At 44.4% G+C, this 19,884-nt stretch overlaps 2 protein-coding genes across 4 annotated transcripts; one reads left to right on the plus strand and one right to left on the minus strand.

Annotated features, from left to right (window-relative positions):
- The first annotated feature begins 3,231 nt into the window (after positions 1-3,231).
- On the plus strand, positions 3,232-13,498 carry LOC130199885 (zinc finger and BTB domain-containing protein 39). 2 transcript variants are annotated; one of them, XM_056423720.1, is made up of 4 exons: positions 3,232-3,315; positions 6,426-7,697; positions 7,789-8,148; positions 8,902-13,498. In XM_056423720.1, the coding sequence occupies exons 2-4, from the start codon at positions 6,459-6,461 to the stop codon at positions 9,844-9,846; spliced, it is 2,544 nt and encodes an 847-aa protein (XP_056279695.1). In that variant the 5' UTR covers positions 3,232-3,315; positions 6,426-6,458; the 3' UTR covers positions 9,847-13,498. The 2 variants fall into 2 exon arrangements, with proteins under 2 accessions (XP_056279695.1, XP_056279694.1); XM_056423719.1 differs by lacking the exon at positions 3,232-3,315 and having other exon boundaries at positions 5,044-7,697.
- gpr182 (G protein-coupled receptor 182) lies at positions 12,070-15,788 on the minus strand. 2 transcript variants are annotated; one of them, XM_056423722.1, is made up of 3 exons: positions 15,664-15,788; positions 13,456-14,513; positions 12,070-12,308 (listed from the first exon to the last, which is right to left on the minus strand). In XM_056423722.1, the coding sequence occupies exons 2-3, from the start codon at positions 14,508-14,510 to the stop codon at positions 12,293-12,295; spliced, it is 1,071 nt and encodes a 356-aa protein (XP_056279697.1). In that variant the 5' UTR covers positions 14,511-14,513; positions 15,664-15,788; the 3' UTR covers positions 12,070-12,292. The 2 variants fall into 2 exon arrangements, with proteins under 2 accessions (XP_056279697.1, XP_056279696.1); XM_056423721.1 differs by lacking the exon at positions 12,070-12,308 and having other exon boundaries at positions 12,960-14,513; positions 15,664-15,772.
- Between the last annotated feature and the right edge of the window lie 4,096 nt (positions 15,789-19,884).

Below are 19,884 nucleotides of genomic sequence, written 5' to 3' on the forward strand. Positions count from 1 at the left end.
TACGACTTACACATTAATCCTACAAAATGTTCTTTATCCCCACCTGAGTAAACACAATCATTTTGACAAATCACTTAATTATCTCATGAGGAGGTTGGAGATATTTCTTTACCTAAATGTTCTTAATCTTTTTTACAACATTAGTTTGTTGTTGCCATGGATGTATTGTACAACATGAGTTATTGCATCGAGGCACTAATGCTAAATAATTAGTTATGCGTATAATGTGCATGAGGGGCCAACACGAATGAAAGTCGAAACCATTAGCTCCGCGTATCATATGCATGTGAGGCCAACACGGAAGATAGTAAAACTCCATTAGTCACGGTTCATGGTAGAATAATCCAGCAGAAGATTAACTAGGGTGTATATAGCAGACACAGTTATACATTGGGGTAGAAACAGTAGCAGGGAACGTACAACTAATCTCATAGGAAAACTAGAATGGGCACTCGGTAGAGCGCATACCTTCGCATATCACAAGATTGGGCATTGCATTATGAACATTTTGGCATTAGTTGCATGCCAATTGGATAGAAATTGACAGCGCTATGGTAAAAAGAAGATTTTGACCTTTTCATGACCTTGACCTTTGACCCGATCGATCCCAAAATCTAATCAAATGGTCCCCGGATAATAACCAATCATCCCACCGAATTTCATGCGATTCGGTTTAATACTTTTTGTGTTATGCGAATAACACGCATACAAATAAATAAATAAATACATCAATAAATACACGGCGATCAAAACATTTTCAATGCGAAGGTAACCAGTTGCTCCATGGACCAGCTCGGTTTACATGAAGTCTGTTTGATTTTGCATTCAATAATTTCATATTTAATTCCACTGAATCTGTGTGTCGAAGGGAGAATATTTCAACACGACCTGATGGGTCTTATTTATTAAACAGAACGTAGGATCCACACTAAATGTTTGCTCAAACACACAAATGAGAAAATAAACCTCCCCAAATCCGTTAGTAAATCCAAAATCAACTTGGAAAAGTTTGCATGTGGATCAGCCTCATACCCCGCCCTCTACACACCCACATTCAACTATAAATGGGCATGAATGCTGATGAATAGAAATTAGCCTGCTGGTGAATGGTTCTTAACTGTGAACCACGACAACTACCGTGAGGAAGAGATTGAGGCACTTGTGGGTGAGGTGGTCCCTGAACCCCCTAATTATTCTAGTCACGTAGTCCTTTAACAATGCCAGTCCATCATGCAGCATTGCAATTGTCACCGCAATATATACAGTATATGTTTACAGCAATCAGACTGATGGCTTCCAAAATTATCGCGACAATCAGTACATCCCTCACCATTTGAAACACATTTCATTTATTTATTTTAGTTTGGTATGGTGATTTATGGACTCATAATGAGGATATGGACTGAAACGATTAAGTCCCTGACTGACCATTCGTGTCAGTAATCCTCTCCTATGCGTTTCTATATTTCCAGATAGTGCTGATGAAATTATTAAGTGGATTTTGATTTCAATTGGTTTATATATTTCTTACAAATGAAAGGTGCTTATGGAATAGTTATGGCTCACTGCACGCACAAATAGATGGTTTAAATCAGTATGTTATGAATGTTTATAAAGGTGATATATAAGAAACGTGCAACAATACAATTACAATATAATTAAATCATTACACGCTTTATTACTCCTCTCGTATTTATTTCTCCATTCTGGCTTAAATTCACTACCTCACCATCAATGTCGCCAGTTGTTTTTGTCTCCATAACTTGCTTATCTTTCATGCACATTTGACCTCAAATGGGTTTTGATAGATAACAACGTTTACATGCAGGGCTCGTTTAGGCTTCGATTTGTGCGAATTCAATGATTATAAATGAGACCACTAGCCCAGATGAGGGGTTTCTCTCACAGTAATATATAGAGAATATGAAATCCACACTTCAAACATCAAATGCATTGCCATATTCAGAAACCTCTTTACAAATTATAGAAAAGGCTTTACAGAGAAATACCTCTGTTGGTCACACACAACAAAAAGAGCTAAATGGAACAGAGGAGCTAACGTTAGCTTACCGACACCTGTAAAGTGCAACCATAGCAACTAATTGGTGAACTAATTGAGATGTAAACAGTATTTCTAGCAGCCTCCTGCTACTTCAAGAAAACGGTTTCTAACATGTCAACTGCTCAACTTCAATTAGTGCTTTGATTAACCTGCTAGTTGATATTGTTACTTAACTTTAACGAAGTTTAAAGTTGTTACACAGAGCGACTACTTCTCTCTCCACGTGTGTCGGTCTCCTGTTGTCCTGACATGCGCACTGTGACGAAACTTCCGGTTATTTTTAGTTTGTGATGATAATGGGAGAAGCTCAATATTTGGCAAAGTGTTCACATCTGTAGTGGCAAAAACTTCATGAAAAGCATTGAGTTCAAAGTAATAACTATTAATTTAGAGTGGATTCTGTTTTGTTCAGCTGGGTTATGTCACTTTATAAATCAATGTCTAGTCTCGAAGGGAAATGTATCAACAATCTAAAAATAACAACCTCCACTTTAATGCACTACAACAAGGCTTATCGATGCATCACTTGTAATGATAAATAATATATTATATTAATATGTTACTGCGGAAGTAGCCTACTTTCTCTTTTAAATACCTTAAATACATTTTGTGATGATACCAATGCACTTTTATCCCAGTAGGATTTTTAATGCAGGACTTGTTATAGTTGTTCTTCTTTTAATATATTATATATTGGAAGCCTACTTCTTCCCTTATGTAGAATGGATCCTTTATTATACTGTAGACTATTTTATTATTATGTTGTTATCATTAACAATTACATGTAAAATGATTTTAATGTTGTAGTTCATCATGTAGTGGAGCACATGTTCGATACTCCGAATACGACTATCCAGGGTAAAATCAATTGGGATAATGTTTACTTTTTTTACGTGACGTTTCTCACCCATAAAGTGAATAGCCACTGCAACATGTCCTTCTTAAATATATTGAATAAGTACAAGTACAAGGTAATATCTTATATATATATATATGAAAACGTTACTTCACAGTGCATAGTTACTACTCCACTGTCATTGATTCACGCCACCTGTCGAAACTGTGCTCTCGGTGCAGTGCGTCGTCCAGACTGTAGGGAGCGCCTGCAATGAGCTTTTGTTGACATACGTCATAAAAATGCGACGGACGATCTGTGTGGTTGTAAATTATATCCGTGGACGACCACCAGAATCCTTTTGCAAACATAGTGAAAAGAGAGGAGTCTTCGCCACCTCGACACCTCTTTTAAATGGGTAAGTTGTAATGAAACCAACGAGTCAGCTCCAATGAAAAGAGGATTTTATTTTTGCGAACGTAGGAATTGTACATATCTGTCTGATTGAGCGTTTCGTGAGCAGAGTTGCTGTAATGGGTCTCTAAAGGTGGCTACGCTGCGTTAGCTTCTTGTTGGAAGCAACACGCTTGGAAATAGAAACTCAAGAGTATAAAACACGTAAAAACAAATCGACGCAACTCGACGGGTCCTTGAAACATGCATTTGTTGCTCTTGGTGTAAGGGAGGTCACTTTGCCAGCTTCTTTTATTTATAACCCACTGATGGTCGTTAATCTTTTCTTAGTCTTTAATAATTCATAAGTATTCTTGTTCTAGACGGGTTTGATGGATATTCTATGTTCAATGATGATATATTTATTATTTTGAGTATAGTGGTTTCAGTTTGAGCCTATTTCCTTCGTGTTTCTATTAATTAAATGATGTCAAGTGGCATTGTTTGATTTGCAATGGGCGAAGTGTGTTATGTGAATGAGTATTTCTGCATTGTCCCCATGTAAACTATGTACCTCAGAAAGAATTGCTACGTCAATTCAAAAGCAAATAGGGATCTAAACAAACAAACACACACTTTTAAGTAAGTAACAAAGGGCTTAAATACAAATTGGGTGAAAATGCCCCACCTGACTGTATGGAAATCTGTCTGATTATTTCACTGTAATCCTCTAATATTTGACAACAGTCAACAACCAAAGTAAAAAATATCCAGTAGTGGCTGATAAGGCGTTGCATTTACTCAGTTAGCATACTTACTTGTGTGTAGTTGTACCTTTTTAAGTGATTATTTTACTGAAATTAATTTGCAATAACATGTCGGCTATCTTCTTCCCTGTTATTGGCTACACACATCTCGCTACTTTTACTGTTTCATTTAGTTAATTATATGTTTTGAAACTGGAAGACAGTGCAAATATTTGAGAACTGGAGTGATGTAATGCACGTTCTTCATCTTAGTGAGGACTTTGGTGTTATGTCTTGCTGAGACATGGGGCCTTTTGATATATGTTTTGATGATTCTGGTCTATTTTTGCAAATGTGGTCTGCGTCCATAACTACACCAAGATGTCTGTCTTGGTTGGTGATCTTTAACGTTATTGAGTTGAGTAACTGTAGATTCTTAGAAAGTCAAAACATCATAGTTTTTTATAATCAATATACATTTCTAAATGTTGAGCTATTTTGCTTTCATTACATGTGTTCTGCAGACAAGTGGAAAGAAAACATCCAAAATACACATGCATGTGTTTATTTGACTACAGAACTGCAACTACTTTGTAAATGTGTGCCTGTAGATTTATTCTACATTTACATTAGACCATGCCTACTTTGCATATTTAAAAAGAACGTTTCAGAAAACTTTCAGTACAACAAAATAATGTGTTAATATTAGTAATCGACTGCAGAGGTTTCATGGGGATATCTATCAGTACAGTTAGCCTACAAGTTGGCCCTATTTCCCTGTAATGCACTGCACTATGTATGGAAATGTACGATACATTTCTTTTTTAGAGGGCATTTTTACAAAAATACTGAATCTAACAGATCTTGAGCCAGAAATGTCCTCTTCATAGCACTTACATACACCAAACTTTCCATTGTCATTTCCTATCTATATTCTGATGGTTCATAGATATCATCCATTCTCTTATTTCCTTCCTAAAAAACATGCAATGGCACGACTTATTTTCGCCACCTCCAATACCTATGTGCTCGCACGTTAGGTGGCGGTAGCACACCTTGTGCGTCTGTGATCCGCACGATTTGAAGCCAGACGAAGGACGCGTTCATCCAGCGTCTCTTTTGAGCGCTGCGGCGGTGAACAGGGCACCAAACCCGAGGACCAAGCGAGAGCCCGACGCTGCGAGCCGGCGCAGCCACACCGGCTCCGGCGCCGGTCACAACATGCGCCTCCAATGAGAACTGGTTGGAGACCGACTGATTACGCGATTGGCTGAAACTATGCGGAGATCGGTGCGCGACGCGTGCTCAACTTTGTCATAAAATATCCAAACTGGGGACAATGGGTCGTAAAATACCCGATTCTCGCATGGATTGTGCGCTTTTGCTGGCACTTTATTTAATTTAAATTACTATTATTTTTAAATAGAGATGGTTTGTCTAGTGCGAGTGTGTCAGATCTGTCAAATACATCTCTGGATCACCTGGAACATGCTCCGTCACAAACCTGCAAACGGGGATTGTCTGAGCTCATGACAAGTGTTCACAGATACGTGGTTCTCACACGTCACGTCAGTCAAACGCAACACACACTTTAATGCTGCAGGAATATGAAACCCCCAGAACATCATGTATGATAGTGAAACACTGATGGGGAACAGTTGAATGCACAGTGAGTACTACTTTTACTGGCATAGTTTGATGATAATACTTATGCTTAAGTTAGGTTTCTGAATGTGTTTACAACTCGTGGGGTCTCTTTTACTACCTGTTGTCGGATTCAAAGGACTGGGCCCAGCTGAGTATTTTAGCATCTCAATACTACCTAAATATCTTCCTTTTCATGTTCTCTGTAAGAATTACCTTAGGCCTGGACTCATTGTTATGAGGAAGGAAGAATGCTTTTTATTCCTTTTATCTTTCTTTGTACTTTGCACACTCAAAGATGAAGAAAACCACATCTTGTATAACGTAAACGTTTAGTGTAATTAAACTATGGAGTGCTCAATCCAGGCTCAAAGCGATTTTATAGAATTCATTGACAATGGCTTATGTAGACGTTTTTTTGTGGGTCAAAGGTTGTTCTGCCTGGGTTGTGAAGTTGTATCTAAATCTTATGTTTATTTGTTGGTCAAGGCAGCCAACACTATTGGACCATGTCAATGAGAAAGCAGCTCGTTAGCCAACGTGCACCGAACAATTCAATTATGAAAACTCAATAATGGTGTTTACTGATTTCTTCAAAGATAGTAAAGGTTTACATTTTTTGAAATATTTTAAAAAGTATGAAGTCATTAAATGTGTAACTACAGTTCATAGACGATAACAAAACAATCCGTTGGTCATGGAAGTTTGCCTCCGAGGTTCTGACTCCTCTCCTCTGCTCCTGCAGTTGGATAGTCGCGCACCAGGAGCTGCAGCAGGGATGAGGATCCAGCTGCAGGGTCCCGGCCACGCTGCCAGCCTTCTCGCTCAGCTCAACGTCTGCCGCCAGTCCCGCCAGTACTGCGATGTGTTCCTGCAAGTCGGCAACCGCACGTTCGCGGCGCACCGCGCGGTGCTCGCCTGCGCCGGGACGTACTTCCGCAACCTGTTCGCCCGCGCTCCGGCCTCGTCCGCGGCCGCCGTCTCTCTGGAGTTCATCTCCCCGGCCAACTTTGAGAAGCTGCTGACGTTCGTCTACACGGGGGAGATCTTGACCGATCTCATCGACGTCGGCGTGCTGTACGAGCTGGCCGAGAGGCTGGGCGTGAGTGAGCTGGTGAGGGCCTGCCACGCCACCTTCCCGGACCTGCAGACCTCCGCGTCTGCGAACTGTAAACCGGGGAGTCCCGGAGACCTCGCCCTGAACTCCAGCACGGTGGCCGCCGTGTCCACAGGCGCCGCCGCCAGCGCGGCTTCTGCCTCGTCCGCGTGCTCCTCTGCCGCCTCCTGCTCGTCTCTGTCCTCGCCCGCCGCCCCGACCCCCGCCGCCGCTCCCTCGCCGCTCCTCCAAAGCAGGGCGGCCGGGGCCGACCATGAAGCTCACACCGGGACTCTGTCTCTGGGCCTCAAGGAGGAAGACCCGCAGTCTCACATCGGCTACGGGCAGTCGGCGGCAGACGGACCACGACCAGGGGGACTCAGCCTTTTAAGCAGCGGCCATTCCAGACAGTGTGGCGGCGCGCTGACCCCGGGGCCTGTCGTCCAGCCGAAGGTCGAGCCGGGGCTGGAGGAAGAGGAAGGCGTCCGTGAGGACGGAGACGCAGATGGACGAATGGTTTCCCAACGCGCAGGACGTCCTCCGCCTCAAAGCAGCGACGCCGCGCCGGCCGACTCCTGCTCCTTCCCCGACTCCTCGGCTCGGCTTGGAGCCGAGGCCTGCGCGCCGACGTCCTCCTCGGGAGAGCCTCTCGGCGGCCTGCAGGCGGCGTCGGTGGGCGGCGGCATGGTGGACGTCCAGAGGGACGGCGGGCTGGTGTTTGGAAAGGTGGAGGAGGAGAGACACGCTCTGAAAGGAAACGGGGCCGCGGAGGGAACCGAGGAGGAGCAGTGGAGACGGCTGGCGGATGAGATCATCGAGCTGAGCGACGACGAGAACTTCATGGAGGAGGGCGACGAAGAGGACGACGACGACGAGCTGGTGTACGTGGAGAACGGAGATGGAGGGAACTCGAGCAGCCAGGTAATGTTTTGAATTCGCCGGCACTGGAATATTCCGGGTGACATGAGTCCACACAGCGGAATTAATGCGTGTCGACCCCCCCCCCCCCCAGGTGACTGGGAACATGCTGCCGTGTAAAGCCTGCGGCGTGCTTCTCCCAGCGGACCCGGACGCCATCGGGCGGCACGCCGAGACCCACCTGACGGAGCTGGGGCTCTGCAGAGTGTGCGGGGCCTCGTTCCCGGACCGCGGCGCCGGCGCCGCCCACTCCCTCTCCCACGTCGGGGTGCAGCTCTTCACCTGCGACATGTGCCACTTGCAGTTCTGCAGCCAAAACAAGCTGCTGCGCCACCAACGGCAGACGGCCTCCAGCTACACGATACCACAGGTGGCGCTGACCAACGGCGGCCAGAACCTCGACCCCAAGCTGCAGTGCGCCGTGTGCGCCGAGAGCCTCGGCGCCGACTTCTCGGTTAGTGGACGTTTTAGATGTGTTGTATTTGGTGTCCGGTTTCTCCAGCTGCAAAAGAAAAAAAACGGATTAATCGGCAGCACATTGTTCAGGCAACATCAGATCCGCAATGTTGATGATGTTCTGCTCTTCTTCGTCTCGTGGGTTAGCTCATTGTATCTTTAGTTTTTTCCGACTGTTAATGACCGTGATTGGAAGACATCAACTTGGACTCTCGGAAGTTGTTCCAGGCATTTTCACATTTAATTAAAACATTTATTGGCAGATTAGACGATGATTCTCTCTCTGTGTGTGTGTGTGTGTGTGTGTGTGTGTGTGTGTGTGTGTGTGTGTGTGTGTGTGTGTGTGTGTGTGTGTGTGTGTGTGTGTGTGTGTGTGTGTGTGTGTGTGTGTGTGTGTGTGTGTGTGTGTGTGTGTGTGTGTGTGTGTGTGTGTGTGTGTGTGTGTGTGTGTGTGTGTGTGTGTGTGTGTGTGTGTGTGTGTGTGTGTGTGTGTGTGTGTGTGTGTGTGGACTCACCCACGAAAATGAGTGTTTGTAGCCTCCAGGTGATTTGGCGTTCTCGTAATGATAAGTCCGTAGCTAAAATGAAACGTGTATTTAGGCGTCTGTTGTTCGTATCATTAACACCAGCAAACTGCCGTCGTGAACAGACTTCTCACGCCAACACGGAGAGGCAGGAAGAACATGGAATTCCTGGCGCTTGTGACACTGTCATGACATCTCACATTTATTTTCGCGTTTCTTCTTCACAGACGGTCAAAGACCACCTGCTGAGCCACGTGTGCCCCCAGAGCCTGATCTGCGGCGTGTGTCACCTCCCTCAGCTCTCGCTGTGCTCCCTGCTGTGGCACGCCCTCGCCCACCTGTCTCTGCCCGTCTTCACCTGCCCGCACTGCGCCCGCTGCTTCGTCGAGCGCTCCATGCTGGACCGGCACATGACGACGCACGCCGAGGAGGCTGCGGCGAAGGAGCGGGAGCAGTTGGCGCTGAGGGCTTACAGAGTCGGGGGAGTGGAGGAGGTGCATTGCTTCCTGTGCCCGCAGACGTTCCGCTCCGCCTCTGCCTTTCAGTACCACCTCAGCCTGCATACCAGCGAGTCCCCGGGGAGTCTCGGAGGCGTCAGGGCCCAAGGCTGGCTGGGCAAACATAAAGCCGAGCAGACTCTGGAGTGCCTGCCGTCTTCCTCCTCTCAGCGGGAGGCCGGCAGCCTCGTTAAAATGAGCAACATGGGTTTGGGGCTGGGAATGAGCTTCAGCGTGCCAGATAAGTTTTTCCAGGGGGCATTACAGAGCCCGCCCACTGGGGTCCTGACCAACGGGAACTCTGGGCAGGATGGGGGAGTCGGGGCAGCAGGCGTCCGTGGGAAGTGGTACCGGTGTCGCTACTGCGGTAAATGCTTCGCCCACTCGGGGGAGTTCACCTACCACCTCCGCATCCACACCGGGGAGAAACCCTACCAGTGCAAAGTCTGCCAGCGCTTCTTCAGAGGGCGCTCCACCATGATCTGCCACCTGAAGACGCACGCCGGAGCGCTCATGTACCGCTGCACGGTCTGCGGCCTTTTCTTCTCCACGCTGAAAATGGTGTCGTCGCACATGGAGCTCCACACGGACCACCTGCCCCCGGACTTCAACATCGAGCAGACCTTCATGTACAATGATCACTCGAAGGAGCCGCTGCCCAACGTGGACGCCTGATGTGTTTCCCCTCCTCCCCCCCCCCCCCCCCGTCTCTTGAACCTCCTCTGTCCGGTTGTCGTGGACCACTTACTGCATATAATAGAATAGGGCTCAACATAATGGTTATTTTCATCATTGATTATGTTTTGGGAATTAATTGTTTCGTGTGTGAAATGTCAAATCATTGATTTTTTAATTTTTTATGGTTGTTGCTCTAAGGTTACATCTTGAAATTAATTGTTTTTTTGTCAACAGTCCAAAACCCAAAGACATTCACTTTATAAGGATATGAAAAGTTCCAAATCCTCACATTAGAGAAGCTGGGAAAAGAGAATCTTGACATTTGTGTTTGATCACCAACAGATTACTTTTCTGTCGGTCGCACTATAATAAGTGTCGAGTTGTAGAATGTAGTGGACATATTTTATCCGTCAGACGCTGTTCACTGAGTCGGCCTCTGAACTAAGATGAAAAGAATCCGCTTGGTGGCAGCGTATCCTGTCCTGTGTCCGTGAAGGAAGGGAAGCGGCTGGTTTGTTGTCGAGCGGCACTCTGCTTACGACGAGTCTGTGTCTTCACATCTTCAAGATGAGGATTGGTTTTCATGTCAGTGGTTGATGATTATTAAAGTAGCACCTCATTGTAGCATAGAAATTATTTTCCTATATTTACAGTCACTATTTTCACACTTTTTTAAGTCTTAAAAAGTTTTTAACTCCAGAGATACATGACCAGTGGCATAAAAGATTGCATCTGCATAAACATAAAATCCGGTTTATTTGTTGTGAACGCTTTTGGATTCTGCCACATCGTCAGATGCTGTATTAATTGTTTGAGCGCGTGTGATCAGTAGACATTATTTAAGTGCCCGTCACACGTTTGTGTCTTACCTCATATTTATGATGGCAGTATAACTATTTATTATTTGTATGCCTCTACATATTATGTTTCTAAAGCTGTGTGAATGTTGGCTTTTTAAAAATATCGGTCATTAAAATAAATGCCTCTCGGAAGACTGTTCACAACCCCAAACTATGTTGAGTCAGTTTTTGTTGACAACCTTTAAATGAAATGAATGAATGAAACTTTTATTGCCCCAAGGGGATTCTCCTTTAGCATAAAATAATATCAGAAGAACAACAACAGTCATACATGACAGTAATACTGGGCGATATGGAGAAAATCTAATATCACAATGTTATTGACCAAATACCTCAATATCAATATTATGGGTAACATTTAAACAATGAGATTGATAAATAATCATCAGTGATGTGGATATAATGACTAAGTGGGGGAAAGCCAATAGTCTGATAGCTTAAGTAGATGACATCACTTTACTGTAATGCAGCATTTATGACCAGTTTGTAAGGGTGTCAAATTCAGACCATGAGTACAGAGCATTTCAAGCTTTTTAAGCTTTAAATTCTGTGTGCGACAGAATATGTTGTGCCTCTTATAGTCCCCGTCCTGGACATGCTACACCTTCATATTGAGACCGTAAAGGCTGCAGAGGATCTGCTGTGATAATGTGAACTAAGTTCATGTTGACATGCAAGTTATACGGCACATTAGTTCCCCGGCTATCCCACCTCCCAGTTCACCACCGCTGTTCAGTTTGATAGACGATACTCTCCCAACACTGAACACAAATGGTCAACATACTTCTAATCTTATAAAGAAAGGTCAGCATAGCAAAAGCTTCCAATCAATAACAGGTTCTTATGCTCAGTTACACGTTCAAAGGTTATGTCGTTCATAATTACAGGGGACAGAAAGGAGTAATAATGTCTTTCTGTTGAAAGTCAGACCGACACCAGTTGTAGAAGTGGTTAATGTCAGCTCTTCACTGGTCTGAAGTGTCCTGAACCACAAAGTCCATCCATCATCAGAATTTCAATGATGAACTTGCATAAATCTGCGTAGCATTGTGAACCTCCTGCTTCCAAGGAATTGTGACCTTTGCCCTCTTCAAAGCCCGGTCTCTTCCTGCGATTGTGCCGTCCGTGGACCGACACCCCCTTTTCCCTTTTCTGCCTTCTTATCTTCTCAACAGCTGATCGTGATGCATTCCAGATGACAGAAATGGAAGCGACTGTAATAAAGTCTGCGAGGAGGGAGATCGCTAAACGCAGCAACAGCAGAAGTGTCCCAGTCGAATAAACACACTCCGAATGTTGTTTTATTGCTCCTCTCTGCATGAAAGAGAACACACTCTTCTGCAGCTTAAATGGATACAAATTGTGTTTGAAGGAGTTTTATTGCATTTAAACTGTTTTACATCACATGTAGAAAACAGCAGCATCCAGTGATGTGCATTATGATGTATCTGTTGGATTTGTACTGAAGGGAAACATTTACAGATGTTTATTTGGTTATGATTGTTTTTATCTGGCACTGGATCGACAGCAGACGTGCGGTGCTGGTTCTTGTGGCGCTGTTCTCTTCATGTGCCAGCAGATCATCACGTTTGGCCTTTTCTGTGGACATTGAGCAGTTTTAGGGGGGAAAAAACAAACGAAACACACGGAACATTTTGTGCCTTTCTCTGCTTGAATCTTCGATCCGATATTGGGTAAAATGGAAGGTGTCTGTGAGTCCAACAGGAGCACAACAAATTGCATAAAGAGTCTATTACCAGAATGAGATGATACCTGGTAGCAGGGGCGGTTTTTCCTACAGGCGGTATAGGCGGCCGCCTAGAGCGCCATTCTATATCTCCAACCAATATTTTGACATTTCAAAAATAAATCTAACATTTGGGTAAAATGAGCCAAAAATCGAAAACGGAAGGGGTACGTACCTCCTTGGTGTTATCAGAAGGCCAGAAGGACTGCACTGTAGCTCTTGAAGTGTGGAGTGAAATGTATATAGTTCTTTAGACAACGTTCATTTGCACTTTTTATATTATACAATTCATTTGTTTATTTTTAATATTATATTTTGATTATTTAACACTTAAATTTACATATATTATTGTATTGTTTGTTATTATTATTGTTTGTTAACTAAGTTGTTTATTTGTTTTGATTCTATAGTGTACACTTTGCACTCTTGTTCTTGCAATGAATAAAGCACAACTGTTAAGAATAGCGTCAATGATTTTCTGTTTTAAAAAAAAGAATGTTCCATTTCACATTTTGGTGAATTCCGTTTTATTCCGTTTTGTCTCATTTTGTTCAGGTAGATTGATTGCTTAACATTAGTGAATAATATGTGCCACAAGTGACCCAGACCTTCTAAGATTGTTGTTTGCCAGCCATCAACAGAACAGAAAACAAAAAAAACATTATTTGCAGGCGACGAGGGAGTGAATGTGCGCCGTTGATCAGGGGGGCGTGGCCGGAGCGGAGTTCAGCACACACGTGACATTTTCTCAGGGATTTTGTTCTTTATTTAATGTTTGTTCATTGTTGCGATCGTTGTTCTGTTTATTTGAAAGAAATTCAGTCTTGCAGGGCAAAATAGCGTTTGAATGTTGCAATTCCGTTTTCGTGCAAAATCGTACAATCTATGCATCTGAAGCACCACGACTGGATTGACTTCTGACGCGTCACTTTTTCTCATCTCAGCTTCTTCTTTTTTTACGATCCAATATCAGACTGGCTGGTGCTGGCGTTACTCAACTTGCGTTGCTTCCCCGGGTCTAACCCGCCTCCATTGGGAACGTTGGACCGGGTCCCCGCTCCCACCTGGTCCACAGTGGCCTCTCTGGGTATGTGGTCCACCACCGTGTTGATCAGGTTGCTGCGGAAGCTCTTGCTGAGGAAGTTGTAGAGGATGGGGTTGGCGACGCAGTGGAACAGAGACAAGCTCTGCACCACGTTGTACGAGAAGTAGAGGACGTCGACCGTGTTGCAGCTGAAGAGGGACGGCTCGAGGTCGTCTATGATGATCAGGAACATGATCAGGTGGTAGGGCAGCCAGCACATGACGAACACCAGGGAGTACAGGTGCACCAGCCACACGTCCCGACGGCCCTGCACATCCGGTGCCGTTTGCACCGCGCGAGCGATCAGCACGTTGCAGGTGACGATGACGGCGGTGGGGCCCACGAATTGGAAAATCAGGCAAAGGAACGCCACGGAGACAAACCATTCGGCGTAGTTCTGCTCGGGCAGCATGTAGCAGCCCGGCTCGTCCATCTCCAGAAGATCTACGTGGACGTTCTCCATCAGACCGAGGAACAAGGAGAACATCCACAGGCCTCCGCAGAGCACCCAGCGGCGCCGGCCCGCCACGGGGAAGAAGGACGGAAACGAGGGTCTCGTCAGGGACAGGTAGCGCTCCAGGGTCATGAAGGCCAGGAAGAAGGAGCTGCTGTAGAAGTTGACCACGTAGATGAGGTTGGTGACCTTGCAGAGGAAGCGTCCCCACAGCCAAACCCTCTCCATGGTCACCTCCATCATGAAGAAAGGCACGACGACGATCACCATCAGGTCCGACAGGCTCACGTTGATGATGCAGAAGAGAACCGCGTTGGCGGAGTGCCGCCGGCGCCAGTTGACCCAGATGACGAGGCCGTTCTCCAGCAGGCCCACCAGGAAGATGAAGAGGTAGACCAGGAAGAGGGCGATGCGTCGGTACTCTCCAGCACTCTCCAGCTTGAGGGTGCACTCGTAGATGTGCCACGGGGTGCCGTTGAAGTGGTCCAGCGACAGGTTGTGCTCGTGGCCGCTCATGATCTGGGTTGAAAAGCAGAGGGAAAAAAACGGTTTCAGATCTGAAGTTTACGTTTACTTCGGGGATAATCTGATTACGTTTTAAGACGTTACATAACCGAAGCACAGGAGGAGGAGGAGGGGGGGGCAGACTTCCTGCGTTAGAGCGTTTCTCAAATTAGTCAACAGCATTGACTCCAGAAGGCGTACATGTCTCCCTCTGATGGGCTGTGTTTGGCTTTATTTTGGATTAAAGTTATAGCTGCCGACGTATCGCATAAGCTTAAGAAGCTATAAGTAAAACCTTTAAGACAATATTGAAGTAAACTGGAAGGATGCTCTTTTGTTTGATCCACTTTTTGCATTTCGGATAACTAGAAGGCGTGAATGTACTTTATTGTTTCGGCGGGTAACGAGTGAATCATAAAAGTTAATTTGGGCGGCTGTAGCTCAGTGGGGTAAGAGGGCCGTCCTGCAACCCCAAGGTTGTAGGTTCGATCCCCGCTCTCCCCATTAGTTGCAAGTCGAAGTGTCCTTGAGCAAGGCACTGAACCCCCAGTTGCTTCCCGGGCGCATCACTGCAGCCCACTGCTCCTTAATAACTAAGGATGGGTTAAATGCAGAGAACTAATTTCCCCTTGGGGATTAATAAAAGTGTATATTTAATTTTTAATTTTAATTCTTGAGAAAACAAACCCATGAAGAATTTTCTCAAAGGTCAGAGAATCAGATAAATCATCACATTTTTGGAACCGTTCGAAGTTGATAAAAACAGGACTGAACTACCTTCTTGACATGATGATCGAAAGTTCAATTGGAAGAAAGTAACTCCTACATTTTGTCGAGATTATTCCACTTAAAAAATCATGTTTGTCTTCATGGCGCCTACATTACCCACAATACAAGTCAACGCCGAAAGTGTAGTCTGAGATTCAGATCTGTCGCATATGCTGCTGGAGCTAATGTAGCCGATATAGGGGTCTTGAAGACTCTCTTAACTTCAGAAACCCAAATTATTTTTTAACATTTTCAAACTTGGTCTTTGGACCCAACTGACGCCGACTTAACTCGTGACATCACATGAGGCAATTCATCTGAAACATACCGTTAACACCTGGAGACAAACTTCAATGTGTAAAATCAGTGGAGTAAAATATTGAGAATTGGACATTACCGTACCGTGTAGTGATGAGTGTTCTGGTGATGAAGAGGCCAGGTCCCTCCTGAAGCTGCGCTGTCTTCCGGAGAGATTTTCTGCTTGAAGCCTGCAGACACCAGATGACTCGTTCCAGCTCTGAAGCTGAGAGGTATCTGATGTTGAGGGTTTCTACCCTCCCATTTCTCATTAACACACACACACACACACACATGGATAGAACAGGATATCCTCAGTCAATAGTGGGGATTTGTGTGGAAGTCCAGGGATGCCCACACAGCGAAAAGAAATGTGAGTTAATTTAAGTTGGAAAAACTAAATGTATTCAATTCATAAAGGCTGTTTCATTAAATGTATATTCAGTATGAATGGGAGAACTTTGTACAAACAGAATAAGATGTCAAAAAACAACTGTTTCCTTCCAAAATAGTTTTTCATATCTGATAACTCTTAATTGAACCCCAACAACTGTACTTGAGTAAAATGTTACGGTATTACTCCACTAGTAGAAATGTATGTATCAGAATTATTAGTTCTTCTTTCCCCTCTCATGAATCATCTCACAACTACTTGTGGCCATGCAAGTATCAATAATATAAATGTATAAATAATGAAGTCATTTTCTATCCTACTAATTCTTCACTTGCCAGATGTCCAATGAATGACTTGTATTTGTAATGACGTACTTAGACATCATGGTATTGGTCCTGTTACTAAGTACACTTTGGAGATCCACTATGTGGGTATATGGTCCATCTGCAATGATCCACATCAAAATCCCATTCCATTTAGATTTCTGCTCGCAGGTTATGATTCAGTCATATCAGTTAACAGATCTTAATACGTTCCATCATCATTTATTGTTTGCATGAACTTAAAGATGGCGAGTATCCCCTGCATTACGTCCCTTGATCCTGTGTGTTTATGTGTCTGATAGCAACTGGTGCAAAAAGCGTCAAAAAACAAAAGCACCACAACGCGGAGAACAATGCCAGGAAGCTAAAGGGGCACGGAGAGTGACGGGCTGAGGTGGTGGAAAGCCTGGGGCACATCACTGAGGAAGGGGGCTCTTTAACCTACACACACAGACACACACAGACACACACAGACATCCTCGTTATTTCAACATGAGTCTTTAAAAGTGAGCGGCGGTTTGGCCGCGCCTTGGGCCAGTGCAGGTGATGGCAGAGCAGTTCCTGGCTTGTTTAATTGAGACAGTTTTACGGTTGAACGACGGCGGACAGTCTCCCCACGTGTTGACCTCACACTGCCAAAGTGACGCCACGGAGCAAAACCGGAGCAGCTCCCAGAGAGCGAGCCCAGATGTGTCCTCCTCGCTTCGGGTCAACACTGAGGTCAGCGTCAGACGGAGAGAAAAAAAAGGCAGGAATGTTTGTGTTGGCTGCGATTCACACTGATTAACGGGGATCTGCAACTGTGGACATCGTGTTCCTGCTGCCACTCAGGAGCGTCAGCAGTTTGGAGCTCGCTGACCTCTTCGGCGACGCCGTCCTTCTGTCTCAACTGCTCATCCGGCCTGAATCCTGTTGTCCAAATCTGTACAAATTCTGGTGAAACAAGTTGGAGCCAGTCAGCAAATTCGGTCTCCATTCATGAAACAGGAAGGAACCAGTCAGCAAAAACACATCTCCTGGAAAGGGGATGAAGAAGAAAAAACATCCCAGACCCCCACATTGTTATCCAAGACTTGATTAATAATATACAAAATACAATATACCACTTAGCTCCCAGTAAACTACCTCTGAGAACATACTTAGAGTCTGCAGCCCTGTGAGGCTTTGGGCTGAACCTCCGCCAACAGGTCTTCTCTCTCTACTTTTGGATGAATTGTCATCTCTCCATCACACATTACTAACTCTGCTTTCTCCCCAGAGTCCTTGTGACTTCACGTCTCATCGGGTCCATTGGACCTGGCTGGGTCTGATGCCATGGCCCTGCTGATGCCCCGCCCACTCCTCCTCTCTACCTCCATCTGCCTGATGGATCATGGAGGTCTGGATCGTGGTCCATGCCTACTACCAACTATTCATATACTCTGTCATATTCATTGAATGTGTTATAACTCTGTAATGATTCCTTCTGGTCACATGACATCTATTGCTTCTGTCCATTCTGGAGAGGAATCCTCCTCTGTTGCTCCCCTGAAGGTTTCTTCACTTTTTTCCCCTGAGAAAGTTTTTTTTCCTATTTTTTGGGAGTTTTCCTGATCCGATGTGAGGTCCTGGACAGGGATGTGGCATGTGTAAAGATCATACCTGCAAACTCATGAGGGGTGAAAAAGGTGACAACGGGGTGGAGGTCCTCTGCTCAGACCCTTCTAATAAGAATATAATAGATGTGTATATATATATATATACACATTTTATACATATATATGGCCGCCACACCTTGAAATATTCAGTAATATTTATTTTGCATGGGCCCAGGTGTGAATAGGAGCGAGGCCCATTCAGAGAAATCTCTACGTCCACTTGAGCGACAATCACACAGGTTAACAAGTCCCACGTTACACTATTTTACAAATCAAGTAACTTCCTGAATTGTGTGCACTTGAACACTTTTTTCATTTCTAAATTATTTTAGAAATAAATTCCTTTTGTTCCTCTTTTATCCAATAACCAATAATATATAATATATAATAAACCTGCCCACCCACCCTGTCTGTGATATCTCATCAGAGGCCCACACCCCGGGAAGTGGCTGAATGGAGAAGGGGTGGAGGGGTTTCTGTGAGATTCACAGACTGAATTCCTGCTGGAAATCACTTCTATATACAGACTCTGGTTCGGTGCTCCGTGACGTCACTAGCGACTTCAAAGCACAGAACCAGAGTCCTTACATGTCATGTGACAATGTTTCCATGGTGACGGACAAGGTCACGGAGATCGAAGGCACTGACAAGTGACTTCCACCAGGAAACCTGTTTAAACTTTATATGCATGTACATGTTGTGTATGTATATATGTACTTATGTGTGTGCATACTACTGTTTATATCTGTCACGGGACACAACATGTAACAATCTAATCTTTCATGGAACAATGTAATTCTCAGGCCAGCAGACATTGTACAATGGTGGTAAAACGCGAGCGCGCGATTAACATCCGCTAGCCTTAATTAACTGTCTTCACTTTAACTTCTACAGTTAATAACTGTCAAAATATAAAAGCGAGCGAACATTACATTAATATATATTTGGTGCTTATGTACGTTTCTCACCTGTAAACACCAAGAGACTCGCATCAACAGCTGCGTCACTGTCTGTGTTACGCTGATCTAACTTGTTTGTTTAAGACGAGAATTACAGCACCAGTCATGGCAAAACCCCCTACTGCCCCCTACTGGCGAACACAAGTATAACAATATTTAAAAATCATTCAAATTAGGAAAAATGGAAAAGTAGCACATCTTCAAATTTAAGAAGCTGGAACCATAAAATGTTTTTTAAAATATTTAAAGTGAAATTATTATTATTTCTTCTCTTAAGCAACTAATTGATTAATCTAATAATATTTTTAGCTGAACTTTGGTAGTTTTACAACAAAATGTATAAAGTAGAAATATTATTAATGATATAATGATAGTAATAAAAAATATCCATTGTCATTATATATCATATGGTTAAAGTCATTCATAAACCAACTTCCCTTTTTTTGGCCTGAACAACAAGGACTCGTGAGCTCTGCTGAGCCATGACTCTGTTCCCCGAGTCTGTTCTGCCTCTACCTGGCTGTCACTAACATTATAACTTCTATAAGATACCTGCCATAAATATCATGATACCAGGGTCCCATCATAGCATTGATTATACACTATGAGGCCTGTAGTCAGTATCTGACCAGATGATACAGAGTTCATCAGGATGAGCAGCTGTAGAGTTACAGAACTTTACAGACTGTCTGCCTTGGAGACAAAGAACTGAAACATTTCACTTCTGGAATCATCTTTTTCTTAAAGCTGAAAACTTTAAGTCTCAAAAGCTCCGCCACTTGACGCCACTCGCTGTGAGCGCAGCGCATTGCGTGCAGACAGCGTGACACGGAGCAGCGCGTGCGCTCTGATCGCTCGCTCATTTAATGAAGTATTGATACAAAAAATATGCTAAATCATATCGTGTTTAACGTACGGGTACTTTGTTAGTATCGCTACACCGTGCAGCGTGACAGCAGTAGATGTAGCGGGGTGACATTCAAGCTAACCTAAACCCCCAAACGCTGT

Source organism: Pseudoliparis swirei, chromosome 9, assembly GCF_029220125.1.
Source record: "Pseudoliparis swirei isolate HS2019 ecotype Mariana Trench chromosome 9, NWPU_hadal_v1, whole genome shotgun sequence".
NCBI classification, from domain to species: domain Eukaryota; kingdom Metazoa; phylum Chordata; class Actinopteri; order Perciformes; family Liparidae; genus Pseudoliparis; species Pseudoliparis swirei.

Excerpts from the sequence above, each read along its gene's own strand:
- LOC130199885 (XM_056423719.1), top strand. The coding sequence starts at position 6,378 with ATGGAAGTTTGCCTCCGAGGTTCTGACTCCTCTCCTCTGCTCCTGCAG. Across the intron at positions 7,698-7,788 it reads GAGGGAACTCGAGCAGCCAG|GTGACTGGGAACATGCTGCC; the intron begins GTAATGTTTTGA and ends CCCCCCCCCCAG. Across the intron at positions 8,149-8,901 it reads GCCTCGGCGCCGACTTCTCG|ACGGTCAAAGACCACCTGCT; the intron begins GTTAGTGGACGT and ends TCTTCTTCACAG.
- gpr182 (XM_056423721.1), bottom strand. The coding sequence starts at position 14,510 with ATGAGCGGCCACGAGCACAACCTGTCGCTGGACCACTTCAACGGCACC.